Below are 16,181 nucleotides of genomic sequence, written 5' to 3'. Positions count from 1 at the left end.
CAACCAAAAAGCCTATCATTCAGGTTTGAAATCAATTACAGTCAACATACAATGCAGCCATTGAATGGAAAGTGTGCCTGATATTGAATGATTTCTCAGGTAGAGTTTAAATGAAAAAAAAAATCAAGGGGCATGACTGTATGTATAGTATGCGTATTTGCTGGGGGAGAAAGGGCTAAACTGAAAGTAGGTACTTGTATAAACAAATTTTTTAGAAGGAAAGCAGAGATGCTTTTGCATAGTTGTCTGTGAGGAGGGACACTGAGGGGTCTAGTGTGTCTGTGGGTTTTTTTTTTTTTTAACATTTATGTTTGTTATTTTTTTCCACAAAAATATCTAATTAAAAAAGTGAGCATATTTTTGCACAGATGTCCAATAAATGATCTATAATTTGGAAGGGAGTAAAGACTTTCTCTTCTTTATAAAAAAAATTGGTTTTACTGAATGTGAAATAGGTACAAAAGAAAATTTATATAGTGTGTATAAGCTATAAAGAGTAAGTAACTATGCAACAAACACTTTTAGGGGTATAAGTAATGGAGCATTTCTTTTGAAGCCCCTTATATATTCCTTCCTAATTCCATCTCCTTTCTTTTCCCCCTTGGAGAAGTGATTGATTACTTTTGCCAATTTTATTTTACTTATTTCTTTGCTTTTCATTTTTTTTTATCACTTAAATTTATTTCTCTAAGCAATGTATTATTTAGTGCTTTCTTGTAAACTGCATAGAAGGATTATATTGCTTGTATTCTTCTTTAACTTGCTCTTTTCACTTAACATTATGTTCCTGAGATACATCTGTTGATACATCTGTAGTTCATTGAGATTTACTGCTCTACAGTAACCCATTGTGTGAGTGTACAGTTAATCACTCTGCTATTGATAGACATATGGCTGCTATGCATATGCTGTACGAGCCTTCTGGTGCCCATGTCCAAGAGTTTATTAGGCCATTTACCTAGAAATAGCATTTGTGAATCACTGGCTAAACACATCCGTGGCTTCCAAGAAAATTCCAGATTATTCTTAAAATTGTTGTAGTAATTTTTGTTTCCATCGACAGTGTCTAAGAGTTCCAATACTTGATATTGGATTTTTCAATCTTTGCCAATTGCTCAGTATGATTGAGCATCTTATATTTATTGGCCACTAATGTTTATTTTCTCTGAATTATGTTTTAACAGGTTTTGCCATTTTTATATTGAGTTGTTTGTCTTTTAACTTACTGGTTTCACTGGAGTTCTTCACATAGTCTAATACTAACTATATAACTCTCGGTTACATGCATTACACATTTTCTCTCCATTTGTGGCTTGGCAAATAAAATGTTTACTTCCATCATTTTGAAACCTTTTTATTATGGGAATTTTTAAAATATTTAAAAAGAAGAGAATAGTTTAACTAACCCCTGCACATCCAGCACTTAACTTCAATGCTTATCAACATTGTGCCAATCTTTTTTTTTTTTTTTAATTTTTTTTTAACGTTTTATTTATTTTTGAGACAGGGAGAGACAGAGCATGAACGGGGGAGGGTCAGAGACAGGGAGACACAGAATCTGAAACAGGCTCCAGGCTCTGAGCGGTCAGCACAGAGCCCGACGTGGGGCTCGAACTCACGGACCATGAGATCATGACCTGAGCCGAAGTCGGCCGCTCAACCGACTGAGCCACCCAGGCGCCCCCAACATTGTGCCAATCTTAATTTGTCCATTTCTTGTCCTGAGAAGGAGGTCACAGACATTGTGTCATTTTTTTTCCTGTAAATACTTCAGGATGCATGACTGATGCTTAAAAAGAAATACCACCATACTATTATCACATCTGACAAAGTTAATAATTCCTTGATCTTCAACTTTTGCTAATTGTCTTAGAAATGTCTTTTTATGGGGTGCCTGAGTGGCTCAGTTGGTTAAGCAGCCGACTTCACCTCAGGTCATGATCTCACAGTGCATGAGTTCGAGCCACGCATCAGGCTCTGTGCTGCCAGCTCTAAGCGTAGAGTCTGCTTCAGATTCTGTCTCCCTCTCTCTCTACCCTTACCCCAACTCACGTTCTGTCTCTCTCTGTCTCTCAAAAGTAAATAAACATTAAAAAAAATTAAAAGAAAAAAAAGAGAAATGTCTTTTTATAATTGGTTTGCTAGAATCAGGATCCAAACAAAGGCCACAAGTTGTGTTTAGTCTTTTTTTGGCCTCAAAAGTCAGCTAAGTCTCTTAGTCTCTTTTATTCCATAATGTTTGATACTACTCCTCTGTCAAAAGTGTTTTTGTACATGTGTTATTTTGTGTTTTTATTTGTGCTTTTTTTTCTTTTTTTGGTGTAAAAATTTTAAAAACTATTAACTGATGCAGTTGAATATATAAATTTTTCCTTCTAGTTGATGCTTTTGGGTCTTGTTTAATAAATTCTGTTCTCTACAGTTTTCTTAATGGGTTTGGCAGTTTTACCTTTTAAGTTTTGAATTCGCAAGGATTTAATTCTGTATGTAGTGGGAGGTTGGGATCCAGTTTTAATCTTGTCTGTGTGGATACTTGGTTGTCAGAGCCCTAGTGATCTCTTACAGTACCACCGTCTGTGGCACCAGCCCTTTCAGAAGTCAAGTTCTCGTTCATATGTGTGTCTGCTCCCTTGCTCTCGATTCTGATTTTGGGCCTACTCGTCACCACAGTGTCCTGATCACTAAAGTTTTATAATATTTCTCACTACTTGGTTAGGTGAGTCCTCCCTCCTTGCTCTTCAAGATTATCTTTGCAACCACTGGCCCTTGATGCATCTATATACATTTTAAAACCTGCTTGTCCAGTTATACACATACACATGCACAATTATTATTTTTATTGGAATTACATTGAATTTGGTGAGAATTTCCTCCTTATAATATTCAATCTTTTTTTTAAAAAAAATATTGAATCTTCTTGTTCATGAACTTGGTGCATCTATCCTATTTAAGGCCTGTATCTTTTCTTACGGCATCTCCCTATTAAAATTATGATACACCAATGTAGAAGAAAAAGAATTTTGCACCTGAAACTAGTGTAACATTGTATGACAACTATAAAAAAAAATAAATCTGAAAAAGAGAAAAAGAGAATCTGCCTGTACCTCACACCATACACAAAAATTAATTTAAGATGGATCATGGACCTCAAGATAAAAGCTAAAAGTATAAAACGTTTAGAGGAAAATGGAGTATCTTTGTGATATTGGGATAGGCAAAGATTCCTTAAGCCATAGAAAGCATGAATCATAAAAGAAAAAAATTGATTCAGTTATTGGTCTGAAAACTTCTACTCATCAAAAGACTTCATTAAAATAATTTGGCAAGCCACAAACTAAGAAAAAGTACATGTAATGCACTTGTATGGCAAAAGAAACAAGCATCTAAAAATAGACAAAAATCTTGGATACTTGACAAAAGACCATATCAATAGCCAAAGCACATAAAGAGTGTTCAGTATCATCATTAGTCATCAAGGAAATGTAAGTCAAAGTCTCAGGGATATTCCACTATATACCGGCTAGGATGGCTAACGTGAAAAAAAAGAAAGACAACAGCAAAAGTTGGAAAGGATATAGAGCCATTAGATCTCTTGCTTATTGTTGATGGGAATATAAAATGCTATAATTATTTTGGAAAACTGTCAGTTTCCTAGAATGTTAGATATGCTGAAATTTTATTTTCAGATATTTATTGAAGGGAAATGAAAACAGATGTTGACAAAAACCTTGTATAGGCATGTTCCTAGCAGTTTTATTCATAATAGCCTACAAATGGAAATAGCCCATTTCTGTTGAGAGGAGAATTGGTAAACAAACCTGTATATTCATACAACGGAATACTACTCAACAAAAAAAGAATCATACTATTGTTGCATCAAATACCATGGATAAACTTTATGCTGACTGAAAAAGGCCTCAGACGCAAAAAACTTAGGTTATGTATTACTACATTTATACGAAATTCTAGAATAGACAAAACCAAATTGTAATAGAAATCAAATCATTGGTTGTTTTGGGTATTGAGAGTTGACTGGGAGAGGGCACAAGCTAACTTTCTGAGATGATGGAAATTTTATGAGTCTTCATAGGAGTGTGGATTACATGAGTATAAGCATTTGTGAAACCCGATTGAATGATCTTGTCAGAATTCAAGAGTATAAAGATGGAAAGGTAATCCTCACAGGAGTCAGCTGGCATTGGGTATCCAGAACCATACACGCCAAGTCTGTGCTTCTGATACCCATACTCCGGACCAGTGGTTTTCAACTGGGGACCATTTTGCCCCTCAGGATACATTTCACATTGTCCAGAGACATTTCTGATTGTCATAACTGGGCGGGGGTGAGGCGGTATTGTATTACTGGTATTTGGTGGGTAGAAGCCATGGAGGCTGCTAAACATGCTACCGTCACATGATAGTACCCCACAACAAAAAATTGTCTGGTCCAAAATGTCACCGGTGCCAGCTTGGAGAAACCTGTTCTAGATCTGTCCTTATTATGGAAGCCAAGTCAACCTCAGTCAACCAGGTGTTGACTCTATTCATAGTCCACATCAGTTGTGGAAACAGCATTTGCACAAATTACCTATTTCTTCCCCAACAGAATTTAATATCAAATATTTGTGAATATACATAATCTTAAATTTTGAGAGAAAAGTCCATGTGTTAAGAGCACTTCCAAAATCAAAATTAAATGTTTTGTTTGATTGTTAAATTCTTAAGGTAAGGTTTTGTTCTTAACTTTTGTTTCATTAAATATTCACGTGAATGATCTTGGTTATCTTTCTTTAAATAGAATAAAAAAGCTTTATCATTAAATCAGAGGAAATAAATGATAGTAATTTTTTTTTTCTTCCCTCTACAGAATGACAGGAAGCGAATTTTTTTCTCGTTTCCCAGAACTCTATCCTTTTCTTCTCCAGCAGTTGGAAGCTGTAGCTAATACTGTGGACAGGTAAGAGAATAGGGTGGGACACAGTAAGATCAAGGAAGTGAATTACTTCATTCATCAAGATTTTTTTCCCTCCAGGCAACAGTTTTTAATCCCCTCCTTCCTTGTAACACAGATGGATTTTTTAAAACTACTTCTTTATTACATCATGTTGCCAGATTCTCTACAGTACTCCTGTACCTGAAAAGTTGTATAAAATCCTGTTTTTATACTATATTTTATATTTTTAAAATCCTGTTTTATATTGTCTTATCAAATGTAATACTGTTTTTTCAGGAACCAGCTTCTTAGAAGCACATGGTGATTTCTTCTAGAAATCATTTTCTTCCCATGATATTTAAAAATCTATGTGTTTACAAATGGCCAATAAACACATGGGAAGATGCTCAGCATCACTGGTTATCTGGGAAATGCAAACCAAAACCTCAGTGAGATCCCCCTTCACACGGGGCAGGATGGTACTATCAAAAAGGGGGGTGGGGTGCCTGGGTGGCTCAGTTAGTTAAGTGTCCGACTTTGGCTTGGGTCATGATCTCACGGTTGGTGGGTTCAAGCCCCACATCGGGCTCTGTGCTGACAGCTCAGAGCCTGGAGCCTGCTTCAGATTCTGTCTCCCTCTCTCTCTGCCCCTCCCCTGCTCGTGCTCTCCCTTTCTCTCTCTCTTTCTCTCTCTCTCAAGATAAATAAATAAACTTAAAAATTAAAAAAAAAGTTAAAAAAAATAAAAATCTGTGTGTTTACGTACTGAGTTTGCTGTCACAAACACCTGCCATTTTTTTCTTACTGGCCTGCTACAGTTGACCATTGTGACCTTAAGCAAATAGCTGACTAATCTGGTCGCCTGTGATCAGAAATGGTACCAGCCCACCTGAGCAAAGGTGGCCAGTGACCCTGGAAACATAAAATAAAGCCATTCAGAGGGCTTCCAGTCCGATCAGGGCAGATAGCAAAGTTTACCATTGTGCTTGCAATCACATTCTGTACTGATGGTGGAATTGTTAGAATGGACATCTTAGAACATGGGCTTTTTTATTCTTCTAGCAGTGTTGGCACTTGATATGAATTCATACTAATTATCCGTAATGGGAAAGCAAAGTAACATCAATGAATTTTACTTCTGTTTATGATACATTTCCTCACATGAGTAATTTGTACAGACAGGCTTTTCTGGCCCTAGTAAGTGACTGTTCAAGCTTTCATAAGTACATTTGGCTGTTGAACGTTTCACATTGCATATTCTGGAACAGCCACCTCTCTACTGTATGAACAGCTCAAATCAAAACACAGACGCAAATTAACAGTTAGCTTTGAGAAGAGTCGTGTGCAAAAGCCCAAACCATGGCTTTGCCGGTAGCTCTTCCTTATTTGCACATTAGGAAAACATGAGGTAAACGGAGGGAAAAGAACGAAAGCTATCTTCTGATCATAGAGAGTCTCACTTGATGTTCAGAATTATTTAATGAGAAAAGTGTTTGAAGAAAGTACTGCACCTCTTAAATTTTAAATATTTTATGTACAATAATTTTTTTCAGTGATGCAGGAGAACTAAACCGTCATCCAAGCATGTTTCTCTTACTGCTGGTGTTGGGGAGACTCTACCCTTCCCCGATGGACGGCACCTATTCCACTCTCAGCATGGCACCTTTCATTCCCTTCATTATGAGGTAGCATGTGTTTCCTGGAAATAATGGGGTGGGTATGGGGGCCTTATGGGGTATTATAACTTGTTCTTATTTCAGAAACTATAGATTTTTTTTTTTACTTTGGTAGGGGGGTCTTGTCAAAGCAGGGGCCTGAGGGTTATTGCCATTGCCCCCAGGTGGTCTCCAACGTTTCAGAGGAAGGTACCTCTGTCTTGGGTGCAGAAGCCCATATCCACTGTTTAAGTAATGTTTCCTTGGCACTCTGCTTGCTAACGGATGTGATCAGAGATACCCGCTTTTAAAAACCATAGCCTGGGTATTTGCAGTAAGCCCTGTGTTGAGCCTGGCCAGCATGGGGCAGGCTCGGTCCCGGTGTTATATCCCCTGTTCAGGTGTTGAAGAGAACATTTGTCTCTTCACTCCAGAGGAGTTTGCTAGTGGGTGCGAGGGGTAGCATCTAGAGGGCAGTGCTGCGTGGCACAAACTCATTTCCTGCTCAACTTCTCTTTCAAGCTTGGGGCACCTGAGAAAGAGCCATGCATGTGGATTATACATGGAATCAGATGACAGCAGGCTTTCCTACTTCTGGAGCCTATTACCCCTTTCTCTGTTAGAGTTTTTGAGGCATTGCCAACTTCTTATCACCTTTTTCATTTTCGATCAAAGGCATCAAGAAATAGGCTTCCAAAAAAGTATTGAAATTTTCTTATGAAACATTTCAGAAACACAGTCATATTACTTAGCTTTTACCTTTCTGTTTGCCTCTTGATAAAATAACACTTTCATTTTTATTTATCTACCAAAATGGAAATAGACTTAGAGCTGAATGGTAAGATACACCAAACTCAGGAGAATGTGTTTGTTATTTATGTGGCATCCTGGGTTCCACTTCCTGGTTTCACAGAGCTGACTGATGCATTCTAATGTGAGAAACCATTAAACACGAGATGCTGGCATACGATTGCTGTAGCCATTTGTTTGCGCCAAGCTCTGGCTGTGGCTGTGTTGTTATCTCTGATCACAGAGATGACTCACTCAGATTGGTTTTTGTTTCCTGATACACAAAGTTACCAGTCTCTTGGATCCAGCATTTTGGTGATTCATTTTAGGAATTTGGGTCGTAAATTTTTTACTTTCAGGAGCATTTAAAAATTGTACTTTCACACATAACTGGAAAGAACTGAAAAATGTTTCAGCAGGTTGATGGGGCGGGGGAGAAAGGCACATGGTCAGAATCACAGCGTCCATTAGAAACAAAGACGTGCCTTAGAACTTTGTCATCTTGTGTTGAGGACATTCAATTTATGGAAGCTCATCACTAACCAGTGTTATGTGTTGCATCCTAGAAACCAGAAATTACTACTTTGAAAGTATCCTTCCTGCTATTTGTTAGTATAATCAGTATATTTCAGTATATTTATTAGTATAATCAGAATGCTCATCTTATTATATTCCAAGCACTTATTATATAACAAAGATTACATTAATATAGATTATTTAAATATTGCCATAAAACCAGTGTCCTCAGTGTATCGTTTTTAATTTATTTTTATTTCTGTTAAGTTTATTTTGAGAGAGAGGGTGGGGAGGGCAGAGGAAGAGAGAGAATCCTAAGCAGGCTTCATGCTCTCAGCAGAGAACCCGACATGGGGCTCGAACTCACTAACCGATAGATCATGACCTGAGCTGAAATTAAGAGTCAGACGCTTGACTGACTGAACCACCCAGGAGCCCTAATGTATCGTTTTTTTAAACTCAAAAGGCACAAAGTATCCATTTTACTGCCCTTCCAGGGAAAATGCTTTGGTCAGTAGTTGCTTTCTACCCAAATAAAGATTCATAGAGTGCCACCAAATAGCATGAGTGCCACAATTGATTCCTTAGAGAATCAATAGGCTCTGATTTATTGAATAAATGTCCATTTGTGGTATAGAGCAGTTTTCTCAAACATTAAGAGGTAACCTATCACTTAGGAATCTCATAAATTCTGGTTCACTAGGTCTGGAGTGGGGGCCGAGGGTCTGCCTTTCAAACAGACTTCCAGGTAATGCTGATGCTGTTGGTCTATAGATCACGCTTTGAGTACCAAGATTAAATTTGGGATATTAAACATTATCAGAACCCCTCCCCCACCCCTGCACACACAATTTTAATAAACTAGACAGTAGTCGGCTCATACTTGGTACTTGATTAGGCTATTCAGAAGGTTTATGAGAAGTAGATTTTGACCCAGGAATGCAGAAAACAAGCAAAAGAGTATTCTGAGCAGAGAGGTTAGCAGGAAGTACACCAACGTCTGTTGAACCTTGACTATTTGCCAGGCACCGAACTGGGCGTTTTGCTTACAATGACTCTGAGAGGAGGTGTTATCACCCCCACTTTCCTGTTGAGGAAATTGAGGTTCAGAGAGCAAGTCAGGTACAGAGCTAGATATGAACCCAAGAACATAGGGTTGTCAAGAGTGTTGGGTGTACTCTTTCTATTACACCAAAATAACCAGCTCCCTTTTGTGTAGCCAAGAGTAGTGGCTACACTGAGTAAGTGATTGGGCAATTAGGAGGGAGGAGGAGCAGTTAGGAGGGAGGAGGAGGGAGGAAGCTCCGGAGTTGGTGGATCTGAGTGTAGGCTGTTTTTAGAATGTAGAAGTCATGTCCCCACTAGCACTGGTGAGGATGGCTTGATCAGATGCAGCCTTTCTCTCAGGCTCACATCTGCAAGATCATTGCCAGAGGTAGCAGGGTTGGTCTGTGACCAGGTATGGAGAAGCTGGCTTAACTTTCTTGACCATCTTTTGTGATAAAGTGGAAGGATCCTAGACTTGGAGTTCAGTCAAAACTCCAGTTTGGGGTTTCATCAACCTAGTACAGGGGCAACCCCATGCTACCCTAAAATGTTCACAATCACTCTGGGCAGATGAGCCAAAAACAGATTTTTAGCAAATAGTGAACTTAGGGGTGCCTGGGTGGCTCAGCTGGTTAAGTGTCCAACTTCAGCTCGGGTCATGATCTCACGGTTCGTGAGTTTGGACCCCCATTGGGCTCTGTGCTGACAGCTCAGAGCCTGGAGCCTGCTTTGGATTCTGTGTCTCCCTCTCTCTCTGCCCCTCTACTGCTCACTCTGTCTCTCAAAAATGAATAAACGCTAAAAAATTTTTTTTAATAAATAAAAAATACTGAATTTGATAAAAGTGTACACATTTGATTTAAATTACTTCTGAGAAAATTATTCATGAAGGAAGTGAAAGATTGCCTATTATTTTAGGCAATATTTGCAGTTCTAGTGATGGTAAAGAGTGGCCTATTTTGACTTGGGATAATAGCTGAAAAGATGGATGTATGCATGAGTGGATAGGCAGTGCTTTATTTTTGTAACATTGCCGGTGTTAATTTATGTACTTGGAAGAGTCTAATCAGGCTCTTGGCTAGTTTGCGTTTAGTGAAATAGAAATTCTTCAGCTAGTAGGAGTACCACAAAGGTTGCTCTGACCATGCTAAAGTGAGTTGCACAATAAGAAGATTAAAAGCCCCAGTGACAGCTTATTTCCCTTTGACTTATGTATACATACCTGCCATTTCCTTCCTCTCTGTAAGATGTCTGTAGGTATTGTTTGTATTTTTGTCCCTTTTCCCACATTTGGGAGTATAAGCTTGTATCTGCTGATCTGCTTTGTTGACTTAAACCTTAGAAGTTCTGATTTGGGTTTTCCAAAGTGATGCCTGTTACATAAGTTATGCTTGTTGCATCATCTTGGAAGAGAAATGATAATGCTAATCACAATGTTTTGTTTACAAGTTTGTTTTTTTAACCCAGGATATTTTATGTGTCTGCTGCTGTGCTGGGTGCAGATTCACAACCCTTTACCTTGCAAATATGATGCCTTCCATTTAAGACCATTCACCCTTTAGTTCAAATACCACAGAGCAGAGTGACTCATACTTTAAAGGGGACCCTGACTGGCTCCCCGAATATGTCCTGCTTGTCTAGGGCTTTCTACAGACCAGAATATCTCTGTATGTGTACCTTTGAATTCCCTTTCACAAAGGAGTTTCAAGTTTGAATTGAAAAGCTATAGGAAACTGAGTATGCCCCAAACCTAGACCACAGTGTGGAGTCCTGAACAGAGCAAAGGCCCTGGATTTTAGAGACCTGGTTCTGTCTGAGTTCTGCCACTGACTGACCAGCTGCAACACTTGGACAAGGATCTCTCCTCTCTCTGGAGCCATGTGTACCTGTGTGTGTGAGGGTGTCCACTGAGACAGAGAGCCCCTTCTATTGCTGACAACACATCTCAGCATTGGATTAATACCCATGAGAGATACCCCTTCACTGCCTTTTATTCATTCTTCTGGGTGCTTTCAAAAGGATCTGCAACACCCCCCCCCCCCCAATTTGGGGCTCATTTTCATTGTGAAGGACTTTCAATATGTCTTTCCTCCAGTCATTTCACCTTAGATAACTTTTCAGGGAAATATGCCGTTCTTTTCTCTGAAGAATATTGAGGTGCAAATAACAATACAATCTTAAATACATGGCAGTGGAAATCACCTATAGGGACCTGTGCTGACTTCTGTAGTTGAGATATTTAAAAACCCAGCCAACAGTAAAAAAATTGGAAAATACATGTTTTATACATTTAAAAAATATTTCATGAGACCTTTGGATTGTACCAGTCTTAAAAAGGGAAGAAGGGTGGTAGGAGTTACAAATACTAAGAGTTAGGCCTTTTAAGCCTGTGATATTGAGAAATAATATTGACCCTTGTTTTCTGGTCTTTGAAAGTTACATAATTCAAGGATTACCATGTTACTCCTTGCCCATGTTACAGAGTTGAAGAAACTTGTTTTCCTTGGTGTAGAGTTGGGGTTTTTGCAGTAGACAATAGATGGCCTCTACCTTCATTTGTGATTGTAATACTGGGAACTCCCCTTCGAGGTTGGAGGCACATTTCTATCTCCTCTGTCTTCCCAGGATCCTTGTAGATAAGTAGAGGGCTGACTTTGCCTTACAGAGAGATAAACAGGCAGAGGGCTGCTAAAACACTGCTGGAAAGGAAGACCTGCCCTCCTCCCTTTTTGTTCACTTCAAGCCTGGCTCATCTCTCCCTCTGAATGGCTATAGCATTTGTTCCTTAAACCTCTTATCCTAGTATTCATCATTATTGTATCATCACATAATTTGTATGCTCAGTGCTTATTCTCTCCAAGTATATCTTAACCTCTTTCCATGTAGAAGCCACTCTGGGTTTTTTGGTTTGTTTTTGTTCCTTGGTACCTTTCTCTGCCTCGCCCAGGTTTGGGCACAGAGACTGAATTATTAACCTAGAAATGAGAGTAATTGTAAATTGAGACATTTTGTGTCTTAGCAGATCTGTGTATCTGTGAAACACTTAGGGACTCCTAGTCCTCCAGTATTGGAGCCACATTTCATATCTCACTGGTTAATGGTTTTGTAGAAAGGAAGGTCTGCTGGGTCTTGTGTTTTACCTGGCCTTTGAGGAGTCTGTAGGAGCTCTGACATTTACTTTTATTTTGCTTCACCTCTCTGACCCTCTGTTTCCTTATGTATCAGATTAAAGTATTAGATATTGTGTAGGTCCGCTCCTGCCTCATGGGCCTGTGACCTGAGGCCTTCCTGGCCTCTGAAGCCCTTTTCCCTGACTGCTATCTGGCAAACTGCTCTGGAGACCCACCTGCTGCAGGGTTTAGCACTTAACAAGAGGAGACTGGATTGGTAAGAATGGAAGAAGGAGGGTGATGTTGTGTTTTTTTGTTTTTGGCTGTTTTGTTTTGTTTTTGCTGAAAGTCATAGATCTATAAAAATGCCTTCCCGATTATTATGGCATGAATAAGAAGGCCCTTGTGTGCCTCAGGCTGTCAATCTATATAATGGGGATAATACTACTTACAAAATAGCAGATAAAAGTCCCTTTGGTTTGCTTTTTAAGAAAAATTCTATAAAGAGGAAGGGGTTGATGGTGATAGAAAGAGGGCCGACTTTTTAAACTTCTGCTTTGGCTTGTCCCAACCAGTAAACTGGAAGGAAGGCCCTGTAGCTAGATGCAGGGGAGCAGATTAAAAAAGAGTGCACTGTCGTCCTGTTGATGGCAAATTCCTGGACCCAGGTAACTTATAGCCTCGGGTACTTATGAGCCTAGATCCATGTCAGTAATTTGGGTGAAATGTGGGATGGGAATATTCTGCTGGGAGCTTGCAGAAGGATTTTTAAAAGACAAGGGGAAAGGCATACTTTATCAGTGACCAAACAGTTGTATTGATATTGATTGTTTTAGACTGAGTCATTCAATGTATTACTTGCAAGACCTTTACACTTTGTTTGCTGAGGTCAAGTAAGGATTCCCTAAGAATAAGTCATGTCTGAGTCAGCTCACTGTTTTGATGGGATTGCCAGTCCGATAGATGAAGGCAATGCTGCTTTATTCAACATTTGAATTACTTACTTAAACGAACACAGACTAGGTCACATGCTTATCAGGTTTGTATATAACATAAATATAAGTAGTGATAGAATCAAAATTCAAAATAGTCTTTAAGCATGGGCGTAATGCAAACTCAGGCTAGTGGCCATTACTTCTATGTGGCTGGGGAAGAAGGGGATAAACTTGAGGAAGTGTATACTAGGAGCTTCAATTTTATTTGTGGTGTGTTCTTAAGGTAGGTTCTGGGCAAGTGGTTGATTGTCATAGTATTCTGTATACTTATTTTGTATTTGATATGTCTGACATTGTTCCTAATTTAAAAACAAGATTCAAAAGAGTCTTGAAAGACTGGATCGATAGGCTGAGATGATCAAGATGACATTTAGTAGAGATAGGTATCATATTCTGATTTTCTAAAGAAAAGCCAATGTTGTGTACCTACAGGATGAGAGCTGTCTGGCTCCCTAGCAGTTTTTATGAAAACATCTTGGGGAGTAGGCTTTCCTGGTGAGCCCTGAGGAAGCAGTTGCTGCTTCCAGATAGTGGAAACTGTAGTCCCCCTGAATTCTTCTGGTCAGATTAAACCTACATCCTTGTGCCTATTGTGTTGTTGTGCTCTGGGCTTCCCATTTTAGGAGGGTCACTGATAAACTAATATTTATCCAGAGGAGGTGACCAAGATGAGGAGGAAGCTTAACATCTGGAAATAGTTAGACTGGAAAAGACTTAGAGGCAACATGGTAATGGTCTTTACACACTTGAGAGGCGGCCATATGGCAGAAGGCACATAATTTCTTTCTTGTGCTCCCAATGGGAAAGTAAGAGATAGATTTCAGATTTTAACATAAAGAAGAATTTTGTGAAAGTTAGCATTCTCCATCAAGAGAGTGAACAGATTTCCATAATGCTGAGCTGCTGGTCATTGAAAGCATTCAAGAAAAACTGATCCCTTGTTGGGCTTTCTGTAGTACATCTGAGATGACCAGCAGGGCATCTTTTTGAGATGTTTTATTTCAGATCAGCTGAACAGCTCAGGTTGTTGGGGTGCCATTCTTGTCATGGCCCACAAGGTCACAGTGGTCTACTCCTATAGGGTGCCCTCCAGCAGCTAATTCACTTAAATTTAGCTTCTAAGTAACTTCTATAACTTTGTTCTCGATAGTTCTGAAAACATTTTTTTGGCCTATGGGATGTTATGTCTGAAAAGCATTCCTTATTAATTTAATTATCTTTTTTGTGGTTGCTATATTTTTCTCCATTCCAGATGTTGGCCTAAACCACATTTGTTTTCTGACAAGTACAAGGAACATCTGAGTCTTTGAGAAGAGTCAGAGATGCTTTTCTGAAAAGTGATTAAAATAGATAACTCTTTGTTGCCCAAACTTCCTGAAGGATCTTCTTTGAACAGAGATGCCTATAGAGAGAACACAAGCGTCCTCAAGCCTAGCCCATTACAAGAGGAGACAACTGAGAATAGGTCTTTGCTGGTGCTGTTAATGGAGAGCTTGTTCCCACCTGGCCAGCCTGGAGGTCCAGCAGAACTCCACCCCTCCCGTGGTTACTGCTAAATTCCACGAGCCTTAGAGATTGGGCTTAAAGGTCAGAAATGTCCCTATACCATCCTGATCTGCCAGCAATGGAGGCATGAAAGGAAGGGAACTGCCATCCTATCAGTGTGTGGAAACTCTGACCTCTGGTTTTACTAATGTGACCCTGATACCAGTTCCAGCTTTGGGCAAGATGTCAAAGTGCAGATGTTCAGTTCCCCTGGGGGGGGGGGTTCTGGCTTTTCCATTTTCCCCTCTGCCTCTAAGCCAAACCTGTGCTCACTTCTTCCTTTCATACAGATATGTTAAAGACCCAAGTCTTTAACTTCCTTGGGACTATTTGTTGTATTATAGAGGCATACATTTTTAAATAAAGCAATGACCATTGGTTTTGGAGTTTTAGGCCTTATACAGGAGAGGACCTCCCCTTAAACAGGGGAGGACCTAAAAGCAGAGACTGGAAGGTTGTTTCCTAATGCTGGTTAATTCACACTTCATGCAGCTACCTGCTCCATCTCCTTTTTACCTTCGCCCTGTCTACCTAGTGCTTCATGTGGAGTACTGTGCTCATGGCCTTCTGAACTTCTGAATTCTACCCAGGGGTAGCTGAGCTTCAGCATGTGAAATCAAATCATGTTTCCTGTATTGTGTAGCTTTTCTTGCAAAGAGTACTGGCATAAAAGGATACTCTGTCATCTGTCACTGATTTTTATCTCTTAGTTCCTAGAGAGGGGCCTGGCCAACTTCATCTCTGGTGCCAGATCTCTTTAAGACCATTTTCTAAATATGTTTTTGAGCAAAAGGAATGAGGAATTCACCTCTCACGGAATGCATTGACAAAGCAAGCTGAAAAAACAAAACTTGTAGAGACCAGCTTTTCTTCGGTGTTATCTGCTACTTCAACAGGCCAATTCAGGTCATGTTAGAACAAGTGATTTGATCTGCAAACAGCTTCATTCTTAGGTGAAATATTTGATAATGATGATAATCCATGGCCTATTGCTGCCATTCACTCTAAAAGTTAGAATCCAATCAGTTAATAGATTAACAAAGTAGTTGTTAAATATCCATTGCATACCTAGCTAGCGTTAGGTCTCTGGTAAGATGCAAAGTAAAGGAAGAAAGCATTCATCCTTGAAGAACTTATGGCCTAGCTAGTGAGATAAAACCCATGTTTCTGCACCTGACATAGTGAATTTTAACCATTGAATTATGTGACAGATACACTAAGGGCCAAGGGCCAGTAAATAAGGGGAAGAGTGCCAGTGTTCTTGGAGAAGTTCAGGAGGCTCTCCCAAGTAGCAAGGCAGGAAAAGAAGGGAATTCAGTTTTCTTTCTGGAGGGCTTTCAGAAATCTCCCATGGTGATTAGCAGCTCATGCAAAACGAGAGAAAAGCCATGCTGTCTACCATGTAGACTGTTGGATCTAACAAGAGAAAGATTGTGGTAGAGAGTTTTATGATTCATAACTTGGAAGTCATTGTAAGGAGCCTTGCTTCCACTTGAATCAAGGATGACCCAGGAAATTCAGAAAATAAATGCTTTGCTGCTTAACAAGGGACACCGATGGTAGAGAATCTTGGCTAATTTCAATAAAGGAC

At 39.4% G+C, this 16,181-nt stretch overlaps 1 protein-coding gene across 4 annotated transcripts in view; it reads left to right on the top strand.

Annotated features, from left to right (window-relative positions):
* Positions 1 to 16,181, top strand: part of THADA (THADA armadillo repeat containing) — a 325,833-nt gene that overhangs the window by 137,006 nt on the left and 172,646 nt on the right. For all 4 annotated transcript variants that reach the window (XM_042932129.1, XM_042932128.1, XM_042932131.1 and 1 more), the window contains 2 exons: positions 4,868 to 4,957; positions 6,487 to 6,618. In XM_042932129.1, coding sequence (XP_042788063.1) covers positions 4,868 to 4,957; positions 6,487 to 6,618 — 222 coding nt within the window. The remainder of the gene's footprint in view (positions 1 to 4,867; positions 4,958 to 6,486; positions 6,619 to 16,181) is intronic.

Source organism: Panthera leo, chromosome A3, assembly GCF_018350215.1.
Source record: "Panthera leo isolate Ple1 chromosome A3, P.leo_Ple1_pat1.1, whole genome shotgun sequence".
NCBI lineage: Eukaryota > Metazoa > Chordata > Mammalia > Carnivora > Felidae > Panthera > Panthera leo.
Note: the sequence above shows the minus strand (reverse complement) of the source record. Positions and strands in the feature narration are given on the sequence as shown.